This window comes from Pelodiscus sinensis, chromosome 2, assembly GCF_049634645.1.
Source record: "Pelodiscus sinensis isolate JC-2024 chromosome 2, ASM4963464v1, whole genome shotgun sequence".
Taxonomy (NCBI): domain Eukaryota; kingdom Metazoa; phylum Chordata; order Testudines; family Trionychidae; genus Pelodiscus; species Pelodiscus sinensis.
Genome location: NC_134712.1, coordinates 111898676 through 111913664, shown reverse-complemented (window position 1 = coordinate 111913664; position 14989 = coordinate 111898676). Strand labels below are relative to the sequence as shown.

General features: G+C 39.6%; 1 protein-coding gene across 3 annotated transcripts in view; it reads right to left on the bottom strand.

Moving 5' to 3' along the window:
- Positions 1-14989, bottom strand: part of SLC35B3 (solute carrier family 35 member B3) — a 37742-nt gene that overhangs the window by 13693 nt on the left and 9060 nt on the right. For all 3 annotated transcript variants that reach the window (XM_075921276.1, XM_075921277.1, XM_075921279.1), the window contains exons 2-6: positions 14200-14490; positions 12631-12752; positions 7648-7802; positions 5760-5867; positions 3319-3416 (exon numbers count right to left, since the gene is read on the bottom strand). In XM_075921276.1, the coding sequence (XP_075777391.1) occupies positions 3319-3416; positions 5760-5867; positions 7648-7802; positions 12631-12752; positions 14200-14400 (684 nt within the window). In that variant the 5' untranslated portion in view covers positions 14401-14490. The remainder of the gene's footprint in view (positions 1-3318; positions 3417-5759; positions 5868-7647; positions 7803-12630; positions 12753-14199; positions 14491-14989) is intronic.

Sequence of the window (14989 nt, the reverse complement as noted above, 5' to 3'; positions counted from 1 at the left end):
GTGACAGAAAGGACAGAATTCAATTCTCCAGTGCAGTATTCAACTGTCTGGACCATGAGACAGTCCTTTCTCTTCCCACAATAACCCTGTCTCACTTACTAAACACCTCCTCAAGCAGTGAGGCAAAGGTCCTACAGACAACAAATGCATACATTACATAATCTTGGACCATTTCCAAAGCATCGTCCAATGTGTGCACAGAACAAGGCAGATGTCCTGTAGAAAAAATAATATGCAATCAAAAAGATATTATAATGCATATGTACAAAGTGGTCAGGTAAACATAATTCTTCCATTTCATAATTTTTGAGTGCTTGACTTTGCAACTTTAATGCTCTTAAAATCTTTTTGGATGGTTCTTCCTAAATTCTTTGAAAACTTAAATTAGAAAAAACAAATTTCATCAACATGTAGAACCATATTGACCTCTTTCCCTCTAGTAAGATAGAAACACAACCATCTACCACTAGAGTTAACTGAGTAAGCAGTAGAAGGTGGTTGTTTTATATGAAAACTTGCCAGTACTGGCATTTATAGACATATACTTTGCCAGTGAGTTTCTATTTGCTATGTGTTAGATAGCAAAACAATGTGGTGACTATGGAAAATGGATTCAATTTCAGGAATTATTGGAGAGTGTTTTCTAGCTATTAGGAACAGTAGAAGAAGTTTCTATCACAAAGTATTAGGGAATTTTAACCATGAGCATAACTACCTTCACTGAATACAATTTGAAAAAGCAAATGTAATGGAAGGAAAAAAATGTATAAAATACACACTGAAATATCCTATTGCAGTAAACCAATAAACATATACATTACAATGCCAAAAATCACAATTTTTATGATCTGTTTGAATAAAATCAGCAATAGAAATTTCTTTATTAGATTAAATCCAAAAAAGGTGTACATTTACTATAGCCTTGTTGTCTACTATGAAACTTGTATTAATTACACTTAGGAAAAAAGGCCTATGAGTTCTTAAACTCATATTTAACATTTTTCTTTTGATATACAGATTCACAGATTGCTTATTAATGTATATTTATTGTCAATAAACTATTTTTTGTGCTCACAAGTGATGAAGTTGCTTCCTGCTTTCACTTCACTAGTACTAGACATTAGTTTGATTAGCTGCAGATTCTCTCAGTTGATAGAACTTGTTCATATCCCTGCTGATTCTATTTCCCCCTTTCTGCTATGGTTTTCCTATGCGGCTATAAGACAGTAAGTATATATAATGATAAAATTAACAAAATTATTTAATCTGTACCAATGTTTTGTATTGAGAATCATTCTTTACCAATAAGATTTAGGATGACAATGATTAAAAAAAAGAGAGTTGATTACTGCTTCAAAAAGCTATGAAAAGCTTCTGGGCTTCATATGGATTTAGAAATTCCATACTACTCATTATAAACACTTAATTTTCAAGCTCTGATTATTTTCTTAAGTAATTTCTAATGGGGTTAGTCAAAGTGCCTCTGGTCTGTACTGAGGACAGACTACTAAATTCTGATGAGGTAAAGTTTTAATAAATGTGCCTCTACTGATATCTGTAGATAATATAAGTTTTAATGAAGCTCAGAGGAGTTTTAAAACTTTTTAGCCACATCTGCTGGTTTTTTATTCTAAACTTTGTGCATCATTTTGTATCTTCTACGACTGAATAACATTTGTGAAGGCAATCTTAAGACTGTCACTGATATTTAGAAAATGAACTCTCTTTTTCTGACACCCTTAAAAAAAGGAAAGGGTGTTGGTACCTTTTGTGGTTTCAATTTAACCGAAGTTAGTAACTTTCGAGTTTAATCTGTGTTTTACAGTGCTATGGAAAAAGTAGTTTAATTCAAAGTTCTGGATATTACAATGTTAAGTCCATTAGGATTCCGTAAGTTTTTTCAGCAGATCTGAATAAAATTGACTACAGCAGGTGTTAGAAACTGCACATGCATATATGCAAAAGAAGCATCAAATGTGGGACTTCTTTCCCATATTATCTGGACAATTACGCTCGACTGTCAACTCAATGTTGAACGTATTTTGGAATGTGGTTCTCTCAGGCGATGTCTATACTACGAGTTCTGCCAGAAGAGGCAATGCAAATTAAGCATGGATTCATTTGCATAATCTCTTCCGATCAGTTTTTGCGCTAGGGGTTTTTGCGCAAAAACAAGCAGAGTGGATGTTTCCTTTTTGCGCAAAAAGGGGTTTTTGCACAAGATCCTTATGACTCAAAAAAGGGGGTTTTGCGCAAGAAGGAAATGTCCACATTGCTTGTTTTTGCGCAAAAAGCCCTAGTGCAAATGAAGTACGAGAAAATGATAATCCGGCAAAACTCGTAGCGTAGACGTAGCCTTACTCTTCTTGCTCTGCCTTATAAATGTAATTTGCTAATACAATTTTAGATTTCACCGTTACAAGTCTCGAAGATATTTTTTTCTTAATTATATCTACAGCACTATAATATGGATGGTCACTAAGGGTCAGGGTCAGATTTTTAAAGGTACTTAGTAAGTGCTGAGTGGAATTTTTTAAAACACTGAAATCAGTGGACAAAATACAATATTATTCAAACTAAATGAATATTTGTATTATAACTACAGTATTTTCTATGGAAAACCTTCCATTGATTTCAGTTATGCAGTAGGGAGGCATGAACAAAGGAAATACTTCCTGTCAAAACAAATAATGTACAAAAATAGAGAATTATTGCTACTTCAGAACTAGAAATGTGTACCTTTTGAAAGAAAGCACTTTCTTTTTATATGCACAATAAATAGATTAAGTTTCAGTTTGTCATTAAATGATCAATCATGTATCTTGATAGATAGAATCTCTGATAAATATAGGAGAAAATTCCAACTCCACATGTATTAATATAGTATATCAGTGGTTCTTAGCCAGGGCTAAGTGTACCCTGGAGGTATGTAGAGGTCTTCCAGGAGGTACAACAACCCATCTAGATACCTGCCTAATTTTACAACGGGCTACATAAAAAGGACTAGCTAAGTCACCACAAACAAATTTCATACAATGGTTTGTTTGTACTGCTCTATATACTATACAGTGAAATATGTACAATACTTATATTCCAATTGATTTATAATTATATGGTAAAAATGAGAAAGTAAGCAACTTTTCAGTAATAATATGCTGAGACTTCTTTGTAGTTTTATGTCTGCTTTTGTAAGCAAGTAGTTTGAGGTGAAACTAGGGTGAACACAAGACAAATAAGATGCCTGAAAGGGGTACAGTAGTCGGGGGCAAGTGACTGTTCTGTGTGACGGAACACTAGATTAAAGAGTTGGGTATTTACCATTTCTGAATTGGAACCATTATGTAACTTCATAGCTTTTTCTTGCACATTTCCTATCACTGCATCTGCACAGAGAGCAAGGGATATAAGAACCACACCTTCAAATGAAAGAAAAGGAAAAACAAACAGAATTAATAAACAAAACAGTGACAAATACCATTCTACACTCACCCTGTAAGTGTAGTGTAAGAGGTTAGCTCAAACAATTTTCACTTTGCTTCAGTTCTAGAAGATGAGAATTGTCTTAATTCATGCGGCACAATAAGGCATCGTATCCCGATACAGGCTTATGGGCTTTCATAGACTACAAATAAGTAGTTATGATTAAAACTTTTAAGGTCTGGCTAGCTGACCACAATCCCGAGTAGCCAGCTGTATTGGGAGCTCGGCTATATACGTTTTATACTACAGAGCCTGCAGCGCAGGATGGCAGCCAGCCCAGGCTTACTGATTAAAAGTGTAAACGGTTATATTATAATATCCATACTCTAGACATGAGACCTTTTAAAGGCATGATTCTTCCAAGCAGTATTGCTTGAGCAGTGTTCCTCCATCTCTTCAGTCAGTCAATGCCAAGAGCCATTATTGAACCCTAAATATCAAATTCTACTTTAAAACATATTTCCTTCCTTGGTAAAAGACTTCATTAGCAAAAGTCAATGTCTGTTTTCTTTGCTAACATCATCTTTAGTGCATGAATGGAACACTGAGTGGATATGTTTTATTAAGTAACTTGCTTTTGCACAGCAATGCTTATTCTGGACTTCGCTGCTATTAAGGGAGCTTTAAATCTAATTTAAAAATTCTGGATAGCGCAATGACTGTATCAAAGACAGCAAGGAGGGGGGGAAAGAAACAGGAGCTGGTGCTGGGGGGAACTGACTTAAGAGGCAGAGGCATGGTGGGAGGGGAAGGGGAAAAAGAAGGCAGGGCAGGGGAGACTGCCACGAACCAGCCTCTGCCATAGCGGGCCCTGGCTTGCCACAAGCAGAGGCTGCTCTGCATCTCGCGGAAGAGTCCATGGGGAGGTCCCAGCTTTACGGACAGGGGCTGCTACCGGAGCAGCCTGTGTTCACAGCCAGCCAGGGCCGCTACAGACGGGCTGCTTCATGAGGGACCCCTCACAGACAGAGGCTGCTACCGCGAACACAGACTTTTCCGGCTGGGCCTCTTTGCGCACAGGGGCTGCTAAGTCCAGGAGCTATCCCTGCTGTGACTCTGCACTTTAAATGTAGTAAGAGCCAATAAAATGCAGAACCACAGCAGTTCCGGACCTAGTGTGAGCCAGGACTGAGTTGGGCTTGTTCAGTCCTGGCTAGCACTGGGTTCGGGACCTACCCCTGCTGCAGCTCTGCAGTTCAAATATAGTAGGAGCTGGGCACGCAGTTTAAACATAGTAGGTGCCCAGATCCTACTACATTTAAACTGCAGAGCCATAGTGGGGCAGCTCCTGGACCCGGTGCAACCTTCTATTATCGGACTAATTGTATAGTCCTGGACTGAGCACCTTCTATTATCGACTAATTGTATAGTCGATACAAATTGTATCGACTACACAATTAGCCAATTACCCACCTCTTAACATCTTTAGCAGAAATGTGAAAGTAGTCCCAAGATTCAACCAGCTGTGCTTTTTGGTGGTCCAGTAAAAGTCCCTTTTGATTTGGCTAAGTTATACAAAAAGATATGTTACGAATACATACTGTTTTTTCCTTTTAATTTTAAATAAGAGTTAAAGTATCACATCAGTTAAAAAATCTTCTGCTATTTCTTGTTTACATGAAGAAATTGTATGTCAAGAGCACTAGTTCTCACTGAAGACTAAAGCCAGAGCCAGCCCGAGCCATTCTTGTGCCCCGGGCGCACGGCATCTGATTGACATGTATGGGGTGCCCCGCCCCTGGGCGCGTAGCGCATGTGTGGCCCTACCCCCACGTGGCAACCTATGGGGGGGGCGCCCCTTATCACTTCAATCAGGCGCCCCCCATAGGTTGGCGCCCCTGGGCAGCTGCCCGGCTAACCGCCCCCTTAATCCGGACCTGACTAAAGCTACAGGAAATGCGAGGTCAAGAAAAAGGTTTGTTACTAGCTGCAAGAAATAGGTCTAAAAAAATTAACAATACCCATCTTTTTATTCCATTTAAAGCATTTCAAATCTGGTCAAATAGAATGTTATCAAACTTCAAGATATATTTACTTCTGGACTGACATCTGCCATGAGATATTTCAGCTCTAAGGATAATATTGGGTGAAGTAATAAGTGTTTGAGAACGAAGGCTTAGAATGAAAGTGTCTCTTTTGTTATAGCTATAGTGTTGCTAGTAAGACCTTTTACGATGACATCCCAAGGCACTATGTCCAAAGACTCCCAAAACTTTTATGCAATGCTCATTCTAGGCAAAATAAAAATTGTGAAACCATAAAGTAAAATGCTTCTTTACCTGTCAAGTTGAAATTTGGTGCAACTGTACTATCGGCTAACGTAAACCATATGAGGCCAAGACTCATACACATTGCAGCAGACACATCTGCAATATTATAACGTTTTCCTATAAAAAAATACAAACAACAAAAAGAATAAGGTCATGTGATGGTCTTAATTTTTTAACTCTACTTTATTTGGGTGAGGAATGGCAGACAAGGGGGGGAAAAAAACCTCCCATCCAGTACACCACGAAAACACATATGGACCCAATGTCTGAATAGAAGACCTGGGGTGCAACTCTCTACAGTAGCAGTTCTCAAAACCTAGTACATACCACATCTCCATAGAGAAATCTTGTAGGCAGTAGCTGTTACCACTCTCAAAGGCCACATCTCCTCTCCTAAAATATATCATCTTTTTGGCAACCTCAGCAATTATTTATATGGATAATTAATTTTAAGGATGCATTTTAGTTATCTTTAATGTAACATTACAGAAGGAAGTAAGAAGAGCCAATACCATTTGGTCAGGCAGTTATCTACAGAACACCAGCAAAGGCTCAGATGACCAGTTTGGGAAGTATTGCTCTAGAACTCAGAATGCAGCCAGCTTGGTTTTGGAAGTCCTGAGAATATTATTTGAATAATCTATTTAATTTCTTCTTGGGGGGCTGTGTGTACCATGTAAGCTGACAGAAATTGTTACCAACCTTTTCAGCTATGTTCTCAGCTTTCTTTAACATAACATTATGTTACCTAAGGAGACCTGAATGCTCCAAATTTAAATGAGATTTGAGACACAGACCTGAGTTGTTAACTGCATAATATTTTTAGAGTGAATTTGAACACTGGATTTTCTTTAAATTGGTTTATTATTATTGTTTCAGCCTCAGTGCAGAAAAGTTTAATTTTCTGCAGTAGCTGTAAGACACTGAGCTACAGTAATAGGGATACTATATTCAGGGCTCAGTTCTATAGTCCTTTTCCATGTAGATACTTTTAAGGTACATCTACACTAAGTGCCAGCAAATTTCAGGGTCTGGGCTGACAGATTCAGGTTTGCATACAGCACTAAAAATAGCTGTGTAGAAATTCTTTCCCCTTCTTCCAAAGCTTCAGATTCTGAGCTGCAATATCTACAGGGCTGTTTTTAATGCCAAAGCGTGAACCTGAATCTGTTGTCTCAGGCTCACTGGCACTTGCTGTACGGATGTACCCTTATTGACTTTAAGTAGCAACAAATCTATCAATACAAACGAGAATTTTTCATAATATATATGATAAGGATTATTAAAATATTGAAATATGCTATGTATTTTATTTGCATAGCCAAGTTATGAGCAAGATTCATCATCCAGAACCACTTCTAACATAACAATAAAAACCATTTTAGAGGCAAATCCTGTATTCTCTAAGCACCCTAAAGTAGAGCTGCTTAAAAATTTGATTTTTTTTTGTAAAAAATGTTGGTTTGTAAAACCCAAAACTTTCTGTGGGGAAAAAGTATCTTGATAAATTTCCCATTAAAAAAGATTCTTGATACCTGTCAATATGTCATTTAGACATTTTTCAAACAAGAAAAGTTCTGGTTTTGGTTCAAAGTTAAATTGTTTAAAAATTTAAGTTTATAGTAAAATATTTTGAATAAAAAATCAAATTGAAATATAAACATTTTGATATACGTCATACAGTTTGGGCAGCAGGGATTTTCAGCTGGCAAAAGTTTAAGATTTGACTTTGTCCCGATTTGAGAGGTTTCGAAACATTGGTTTTTTTTTTCTCCAAGACAGAAAAAATATCCTACTCAGCTCGACCCAAAACTTCCATAAAAGTCAATAAAATACAGGATTTGGAATTTGTGATTTTCATGTAATAAAAATATTTAATAGTAAGAACAATGCATACCTTGTATAAAGACTCCTCCTATCATAACAGGAATCAGTTTACAGCACTTAAAGATGACTTGAGTAGGATAATTCAGATATCCTAGGGAGGTATTTGATAAACCCATAGTCCCTACAGTTAGAAAGGCTATTATCATGTAGGTTTTGCCTGGAATTCTGCAAAATATAAATGAATGACTCTTAGTATAATGAACATATTGTATTCCTAAAAGGTGAGACTTTCATACTGGGAGAAGCTAGAAAGGTACACTAATAGAACTGGCTGAATAATGGGTCACCTTTTCACTAAAATTTCATCCCTTCTCTGAAATTAACAATTACTGTAAAAAGTGTCAAAATTTTCCATATTTTCAACTGGGTCTAATGAACTGTCTTTTATAGTGCTTTCTATTTAAGGATTACAAAGCATTATCCCTACTTAAGAAAAGGGAAACAGGCACAAAGGGTGAAGTGACTTATAAAAGAATGCATCTGAAGCTGGGAACAGTGCCCATGTCTTCTGAATCTCTGTCTGTTCTTTAACCACCTTTTTCTCATGATTGCATAACAGTTCTTGCAATCACCCCATTCTTTGTAGCTTGTCACTTTTTGAAATCTCTCCCCATTGGCCTACTTTCAAACTATTGATTTTTCATGGTGTTCAAACAAAAAGCTTTCCCGTTTTAGAGTATGCAGAAAATGGGGAAAAATATCGACCCTGTTTATAAAATAAATCTTGTGCCTTTTTATATACCTCCATAGAAATTGAAGACAGAAAGTTTGGCTCTCAAATATCCTCCCTGAGCAGTGCTTTTGAGTATTTTGGTAAATATGGTTTTTGATGTCGGGCTTTATCCCCAAATGTACATTTCAGACAATTATAGCACTAAGTTTGAGGGGAGCACCTAAAGGCCATGCTGCACAAAACTCATGGAGCTAACTTAGGTGCATACAAAAAAAATTCAGTAAATGGGAACAGTGAAAGAAGAGTCCTCTTGCTGGAACCCTTCCCTTATTCACAAAACATTCTGAAATACTGCTATAAGGACATTCCACTAATTTTTACATATGTGGTTACTTTTTTGTCAAAGATATTAAGCTCATTTTTAAAGCGGTATTAACAAATTAACATTTCTGTATAACCTGATAAAACTGGCTTCATTTTAGAAACATGTCCAGATTTTCTACAATTTAGAATCTGTCAATATTTCACATATAATGAATGTTCATAAACTTGTAATTTAACTGAAAAGTGTACTATGGACAAAACATTAATATACAGACTCCCAGGTGAGAATCACCATTGGTGGTGAGAACTGGGGATGTGAAGAAAATAGCTTATGTTTAATTTTAAAAAGTCAAAACAGTCTGTTCTGAGGAAGGAGTGTGTATGCAAGACTAAGGCTGTATATCCAAAGAACTAAAGCGGTGTGAGGGGGAGAATTTGGAAGAGAGCTTATTTTTAAATGTTCTCTAAATATATCTATATCTATATCTATTTATATATATTTTATTTAACAACAACAAAGAAAATGCAGTTGTCCTATAAAGTATAACTGTACTGACTTAGGAGACTCAGTTCAATCAGAAAAGCATGAAACACATTTCAATCCTGCTTATAAGTGTAAACTTCACAATAACTACAGGATCACTGTCAAAGCTTACTTAAGTCATATTTAATAAATTATTGGAAATAGTTTATGTAAAGCACATATGAAAAAACTGAAATGAAACTGAAAAATACAATGAAAAAAACACAGGGTACGCTAAGTGAAAAGGGACACCTGAATCTCCAACCAACTTCAAAATTCCTAAGGTCCTGATACCACAGAAATGTATCCATCTGCTTGGTGTTATGTACAGTGTGTTCACCCACTAACTTCCAAAGGACTACAGTACTTATTGTTCTTAAAATAAACATGTGCATGTCCATGGTTTTTTTTTTTTTTTTTGCGCAACATCAAGGCCTAAATCTAAAACAATAGCCCTTTGCTTACATAGTACAGTACATACAATATTAATGTAAGAATAACGAGAAGTGTTGTGGCACCTTATAGACTAACAGATTTACTGGAGCATAAGCTTTTGTGGGCAAAGACGCATTTCGTCAGATGCATGCATCTTATGCTCCAATACATCTGTTAGTCTATAAGGTGCCACAGGACTTCTTGTTCTTGTAGATTCAGACTAACACGGCTACCCCCTGATACTTGTCAATATTAATGTACTTGTTCAGCTATCTCCAAAATAAACCTAGGCAGAACATAACTTACTATATTAACCTGGGCACTCAAATATGGAACGTCACATATTCATTAAGATGAGAGCATCAACTTAAAAAGTCCCTAACAGCATCAAAAATTAATTATACCTACAACTTGTCGACTTTAGAGTATGTGTATATTTTAAAATCAAAACACCGGCGCTAGTGTTTCATTTCATTATTAAAACAGAGTCAGGCATAATAAATAGGAATGAAGAATACATGTCATGCCCCCCCCCCCATGCTTTATGAAAACTGGCTTATGAATATGCACAAGTCAAAGACACTTTATGGAAAATGCATCAAGTAACATGTCAATTTTAAAGTTAAAGTCTGCTGAATATGTATATACTATTTTTGTGCATGTATCATTCTTGTATATGAAGTTAGAAATATGAAGTGTGGATCTGTTTAATTCTAAATGTGCTAATGAGGGCCATTACTGATGCTCTGGAAAAGTAATGGCTCAGTGATCAGGCCAATCATCTATGAATGGTGGTGTTCTTCCTGAAAGCCCAAACTGTGGTTGGCCCTAGAAAGTCACGTGGCCAGGCCACTTAAAGCTAAAACCCAGAATCTACCGTATTTTCCGGCGTATAGGGCGACTGGGCGTATAAGACGACCCCCTATCTTTTTAATTAAAAGATAGGGTTTCATCTTATACGCCAGCGCCCCTCCGCCTCCTTTGCTCCCGGTGTCCCTGGTCTGCTGGAGATGGTCCCCAGCAGACCAGAGGCACCGGGAGCAAAGCCGCCAGGAGCGCCTGGGCTCCCCCACTCCCCCCCCGCCGGAGCCCCTCCGCGGCTTTGAAAGCCTCGGGGGAAGCTGGCGGGGGGGGGGCATCCCAGGCGCGCATGGGCTGCCCCCCCGCCGGAGCCCCTCCGCGGCTTTGAAAGCCTCGGGGGAAGCCGGCGGGGGGGGCATCCCAGGCGCGCATGGGCTGCCCCTCCGCGGCTTTGAAAGCCTCGGGGGAGGCCGGCGGGGGGGGCATCCCAGGCGCGCATGGGCTGCCCCCCCGCCGGAGCCCCTCCGCGGCTTTGAAAGCCTCGGGGGAAGCCGGCGGCGGGGCATCCCAGGCGCGCATGGGCTGCCCCCCCGCCGGAGCCCCTCCGCGGCTTTGAAAGCCTCGGGGGAAGCCGGCGGCGGGGCATCCCATGCGCGCCTGGGATGCTCCCTCCGCCGGCTTCCCCCGAGGCTTTCAAAGCCGCGGAGGGGCTCCGGCGGGGGGGCATCCCATGCGCGCCTGGGATGCCCCCTCCGCCGGTTTCCCCCGAGGCTTTCAAAGCCGCGGAGGGGCTCCGGCGGGGGGGCAGCCCATGCGCGCCTGGGATGCCCCGCCGCCGGCTTCCCCCGAGGCTTTCAAAGCCGCGGAGGGGCTCCGGCGGGGGGGGCAGCCCATGCGCGCCTGGGTTGCCCCCCCCCGCCGGTTTCCCCCGAGGCTTTCAAAGCCGCGGAGGGGCTCCGGCGGGGGGGCATCCCATGCGCGCCTGGGATGCCCCCTCCGCCGGTTTCCCCCGAGGCTTTCAAAGCCGCGGAGGGGCTCCGGCGGGGGGGCAGCCCATGCGCGCCTGGGATGCCCCGCCGCCGGCTTCCCCCAAGGCTTTCAAAGCCGCGGAGGGGCTCCGGCGGGGGGGCAGCCCATGCGCGCCTGGGATGCCCCCTCCGCCGGTTTCCCCCGAGGCTTTCAAAGCCGCGGAGGGGCTCCGGCGGCGGGGCATCCGGCGTACAAGACGACCCCCGATTTTTGGGGAATGTTTTTTAACTTCAGAGGTCGTCTTGTACGCCGGAATATACGGTAGTACTTTTCCACTCAAGGTGAGAAAAATTGAAACCAAGCAAAACAACTCCCGCCTTGGGCAAAAGGGATTTAAGGAAGTGAGCCAAACAATAGTGGCAGTCGCTGAGACCAGGAGATTTCCCCTTTCTCCTCCCCTCACCACTTACCACCTAAAATGCTTGCTGGAAACATTTGAGACTGAACAGGGGGAAGGACTGGGCCCAAGCTAGGAGGCTGCTTAGCTTGCAAAAGAGATACTCAGAACAACTTTTTAGGGTAAAAATTGCATGTAGCAAGTTTCTTAGTAGATCCGGATTACCCGGCATGTTTTATTTTGGTTTAGTAACTTGTAATCACTTAAATCCTACTTTTTATACTTAATAAAAACATTCTTATTATCAAGCCCAGGCTAAACAATTGTTATCTGAAGGAGAGCAACCATTGTGCATCTCTCACTTTTGAGTTTTCTCTGTGTAAAACTTTTACACAGGGTAAATCTAATTTATTTGGGGGCTTTGATCCTTTTTTCGGTGGCAGTGTTACTGGGTGCTGAAGCCTGATAGCTGAGCCTTTCTGGAGCTGAACTTTTTCAATGCCTGTGTTGCTTGGTAGAGGGACAGTGTCCCCAAGTCTGTGCATTGGCTCAGAGAGACTAGAGTTTCTGTCTCCAGTATAGGATCGTGAGGAGCTCCAGAGGGCAGGAACATGGATGTCAGAGGCTTGATCAACACACTGGGGTACAAACCCAAGAGGATTTCTGTGATCAGACACATCACAAGTATATGATAGAAAACACATAGTGATGAATATCTTCAATTGCAAATCTGCTCCTCAGTTATCTGTGAAATAACAACATTCATACACAAATGATGAAAGTTGAGTTCATCAAACGGATTGTGTTATGCAAGTTAGAAAGTGTTGATCACTTAAATGTGTTAAAGGATAAATCACTTAAAAATACATACCGTCTCCTTTTATCCTGAATAAGCTGTAGTTCTATTAGTCCAAAAATGGAATAAAATCCAAATTGCACTAAAGTAAGGTACCAACCAAAAGGCTTGAATCCCTCCACTGAAAATATCAGTTCCTATAAAAAAAACCATACACATATTAAGTGTTAGATCAAAACTTAATTAGCAGACTATTTTCTCAATGTGAGTACACAATTCTCATACTTTAAAGTTGCAAAGCATTACCGTATTTTCCGGCGTATAAGGCGACTGGGCGTATAAGAAGACCCCCTAATTTTCCAGTTAAAACATAGGTTTTGGCCTATACTCGCCGTATAAGACTACCCCCCCTTCCAAGGCAACACCATTTAATAACACCAGCCCACTGGATGTGCCCTAATACAGTACTGTAGCTTCGGCTACATACAGAACGTCCCTGTGCTGATACTGTATGTACCGCGCTGAGCCAATCCCGGCAAGCGGTGTATTCTATTAATGCATACAAAGCCTGCTCGGATTGGCAAAGGTTGTAATAGCCCGCCTCTCTGACTCAGGCAATCCGAGCAGGCTTTGTATGCATTAATAGATGACATCGCTTGCCGTGATTGGCTCAGCGCGGTACATACAGTATCAGCACAGGGACGTTCTGTATGTAGCCGAAACTACAGTATGTTTATACCCGGCGTATAAGACGACCCCCGATTTTTGGGGAATGTTTTTTAGTATAAAAAGTCGTCTTATACGCTGGAAAATACGGTAAGTAGAAAATACATGAAGTATACATAATTTAAAACTGGAGAGAGAGTATTTAAAGACTGAAAAAAGAGCCATATTTATTGCTGGTGTAATTCCACTGAATTAACTAAGTGATTCATAAGTGATTGACATTTTGCCCATAAACATTAATCTCAAATTACAGAGACGTCATAGTTGCTTTTAACTTTGTTTTCAATTCTTTTTCTCAGTATACTCTCAAATAACTCACAATAAAACATTCAAATACAAATTGTTAACATTAACTTATTTAAAAAAACAAATTTACTGGTAATTCTAATTTCTTAGGACTCTATAGATATTTAAAATAAGAGAGTCTCATGTTATGGAAAAAGATAGATACTGGCTAAAGAATTCTGTAGATGTATCACTTTTAGCTAGAGCTAAGGCAAGGCTGATTGTTAAGGCTGCCTAATACCTTCCATTACAAGACCCAGATGGAGGTCATTATGGTCCCATATAATGTAATTTTTCAATTTGCTTTTGTACAATTTAGAAATTACATAATATGTTAATATTAAAAATACAAGGCCATGCACTCAAAAGTTAAGGAAAGATAATTAAGGTAGTCCAAACATCCTTAATTAGGCCCTATTCTGCATATGCATTATGATATAATTTTTAATTATATGATCATGTACTATTTTCCCCTAACTTCAGTGTTTGACATCTGAATGTTTCTTTTTAATGTATTTTTTAAATATATAGATTAGGACAGATTTTTAGATCAAACAAACTATATGTTGTCCTTCTAGAAACTGATAATGTTCAACTAAAGAAACAGAAGTACTAACATAAAACAGAATTTACCTGTAAATAGCCATAGATTAGATAAAAAATAAAAACTCCAGAAACACAAATAAAAAACTGAGTGGGTTTGTTAAATCTGCTGAGATTCATGCCAAGAACTAGTACATCATCTACTGATTTGATATGAGGAGACATGGCTTGCGACGTTGAAGGTACACTTATTGAAATATATTTCCTTGAGGAGTTGAATTTCAGATCCATGATTCCTAGTTCGCCGCATTTGGGGCCACTGGAATCTTCTTTTTCTTCCTCTCTCTCTTTGTGTCCTTTGTTAGGAAGTTGAAAGAAACCCTAAAAGTGAGAGAGGCCACACAAGTATGTAATTCCAGACTTAACAATATCAGAATATGACATTTAATAAAATTGCTTCACACAAAATTGCACATGGAAATATTTTCCAACTCAATGTCAATACATAATGAGAATGCCTAGATATCACAACAGCACAGTACATGTACATTGTGTCTCCATTTGATATGATGGTGGTTCTCAAACTTTTGTACTAGTGACCCCTTTCACACAATACGCTACTGACCAGCCCCCGCCCCAAATTAGAACTCTTTTAAAATCCATTTACCATCATTATAAATGCTTGAGATAAAGCAGGATTTCAGGTGGAGGGTGACAGCTTAAGGACCCTTCCCCATGTAATAACCTCATAACCTCCAAAGTGGTTCTGACTACAAGTTTGAGAACCCTTGATCTTCTAATGCAAAAGTAAGAATCAGCAACAGCATTGTGGCATTACTGCTAAGCATGAGTACTTTATACAAAGACTTGGTCTACATTT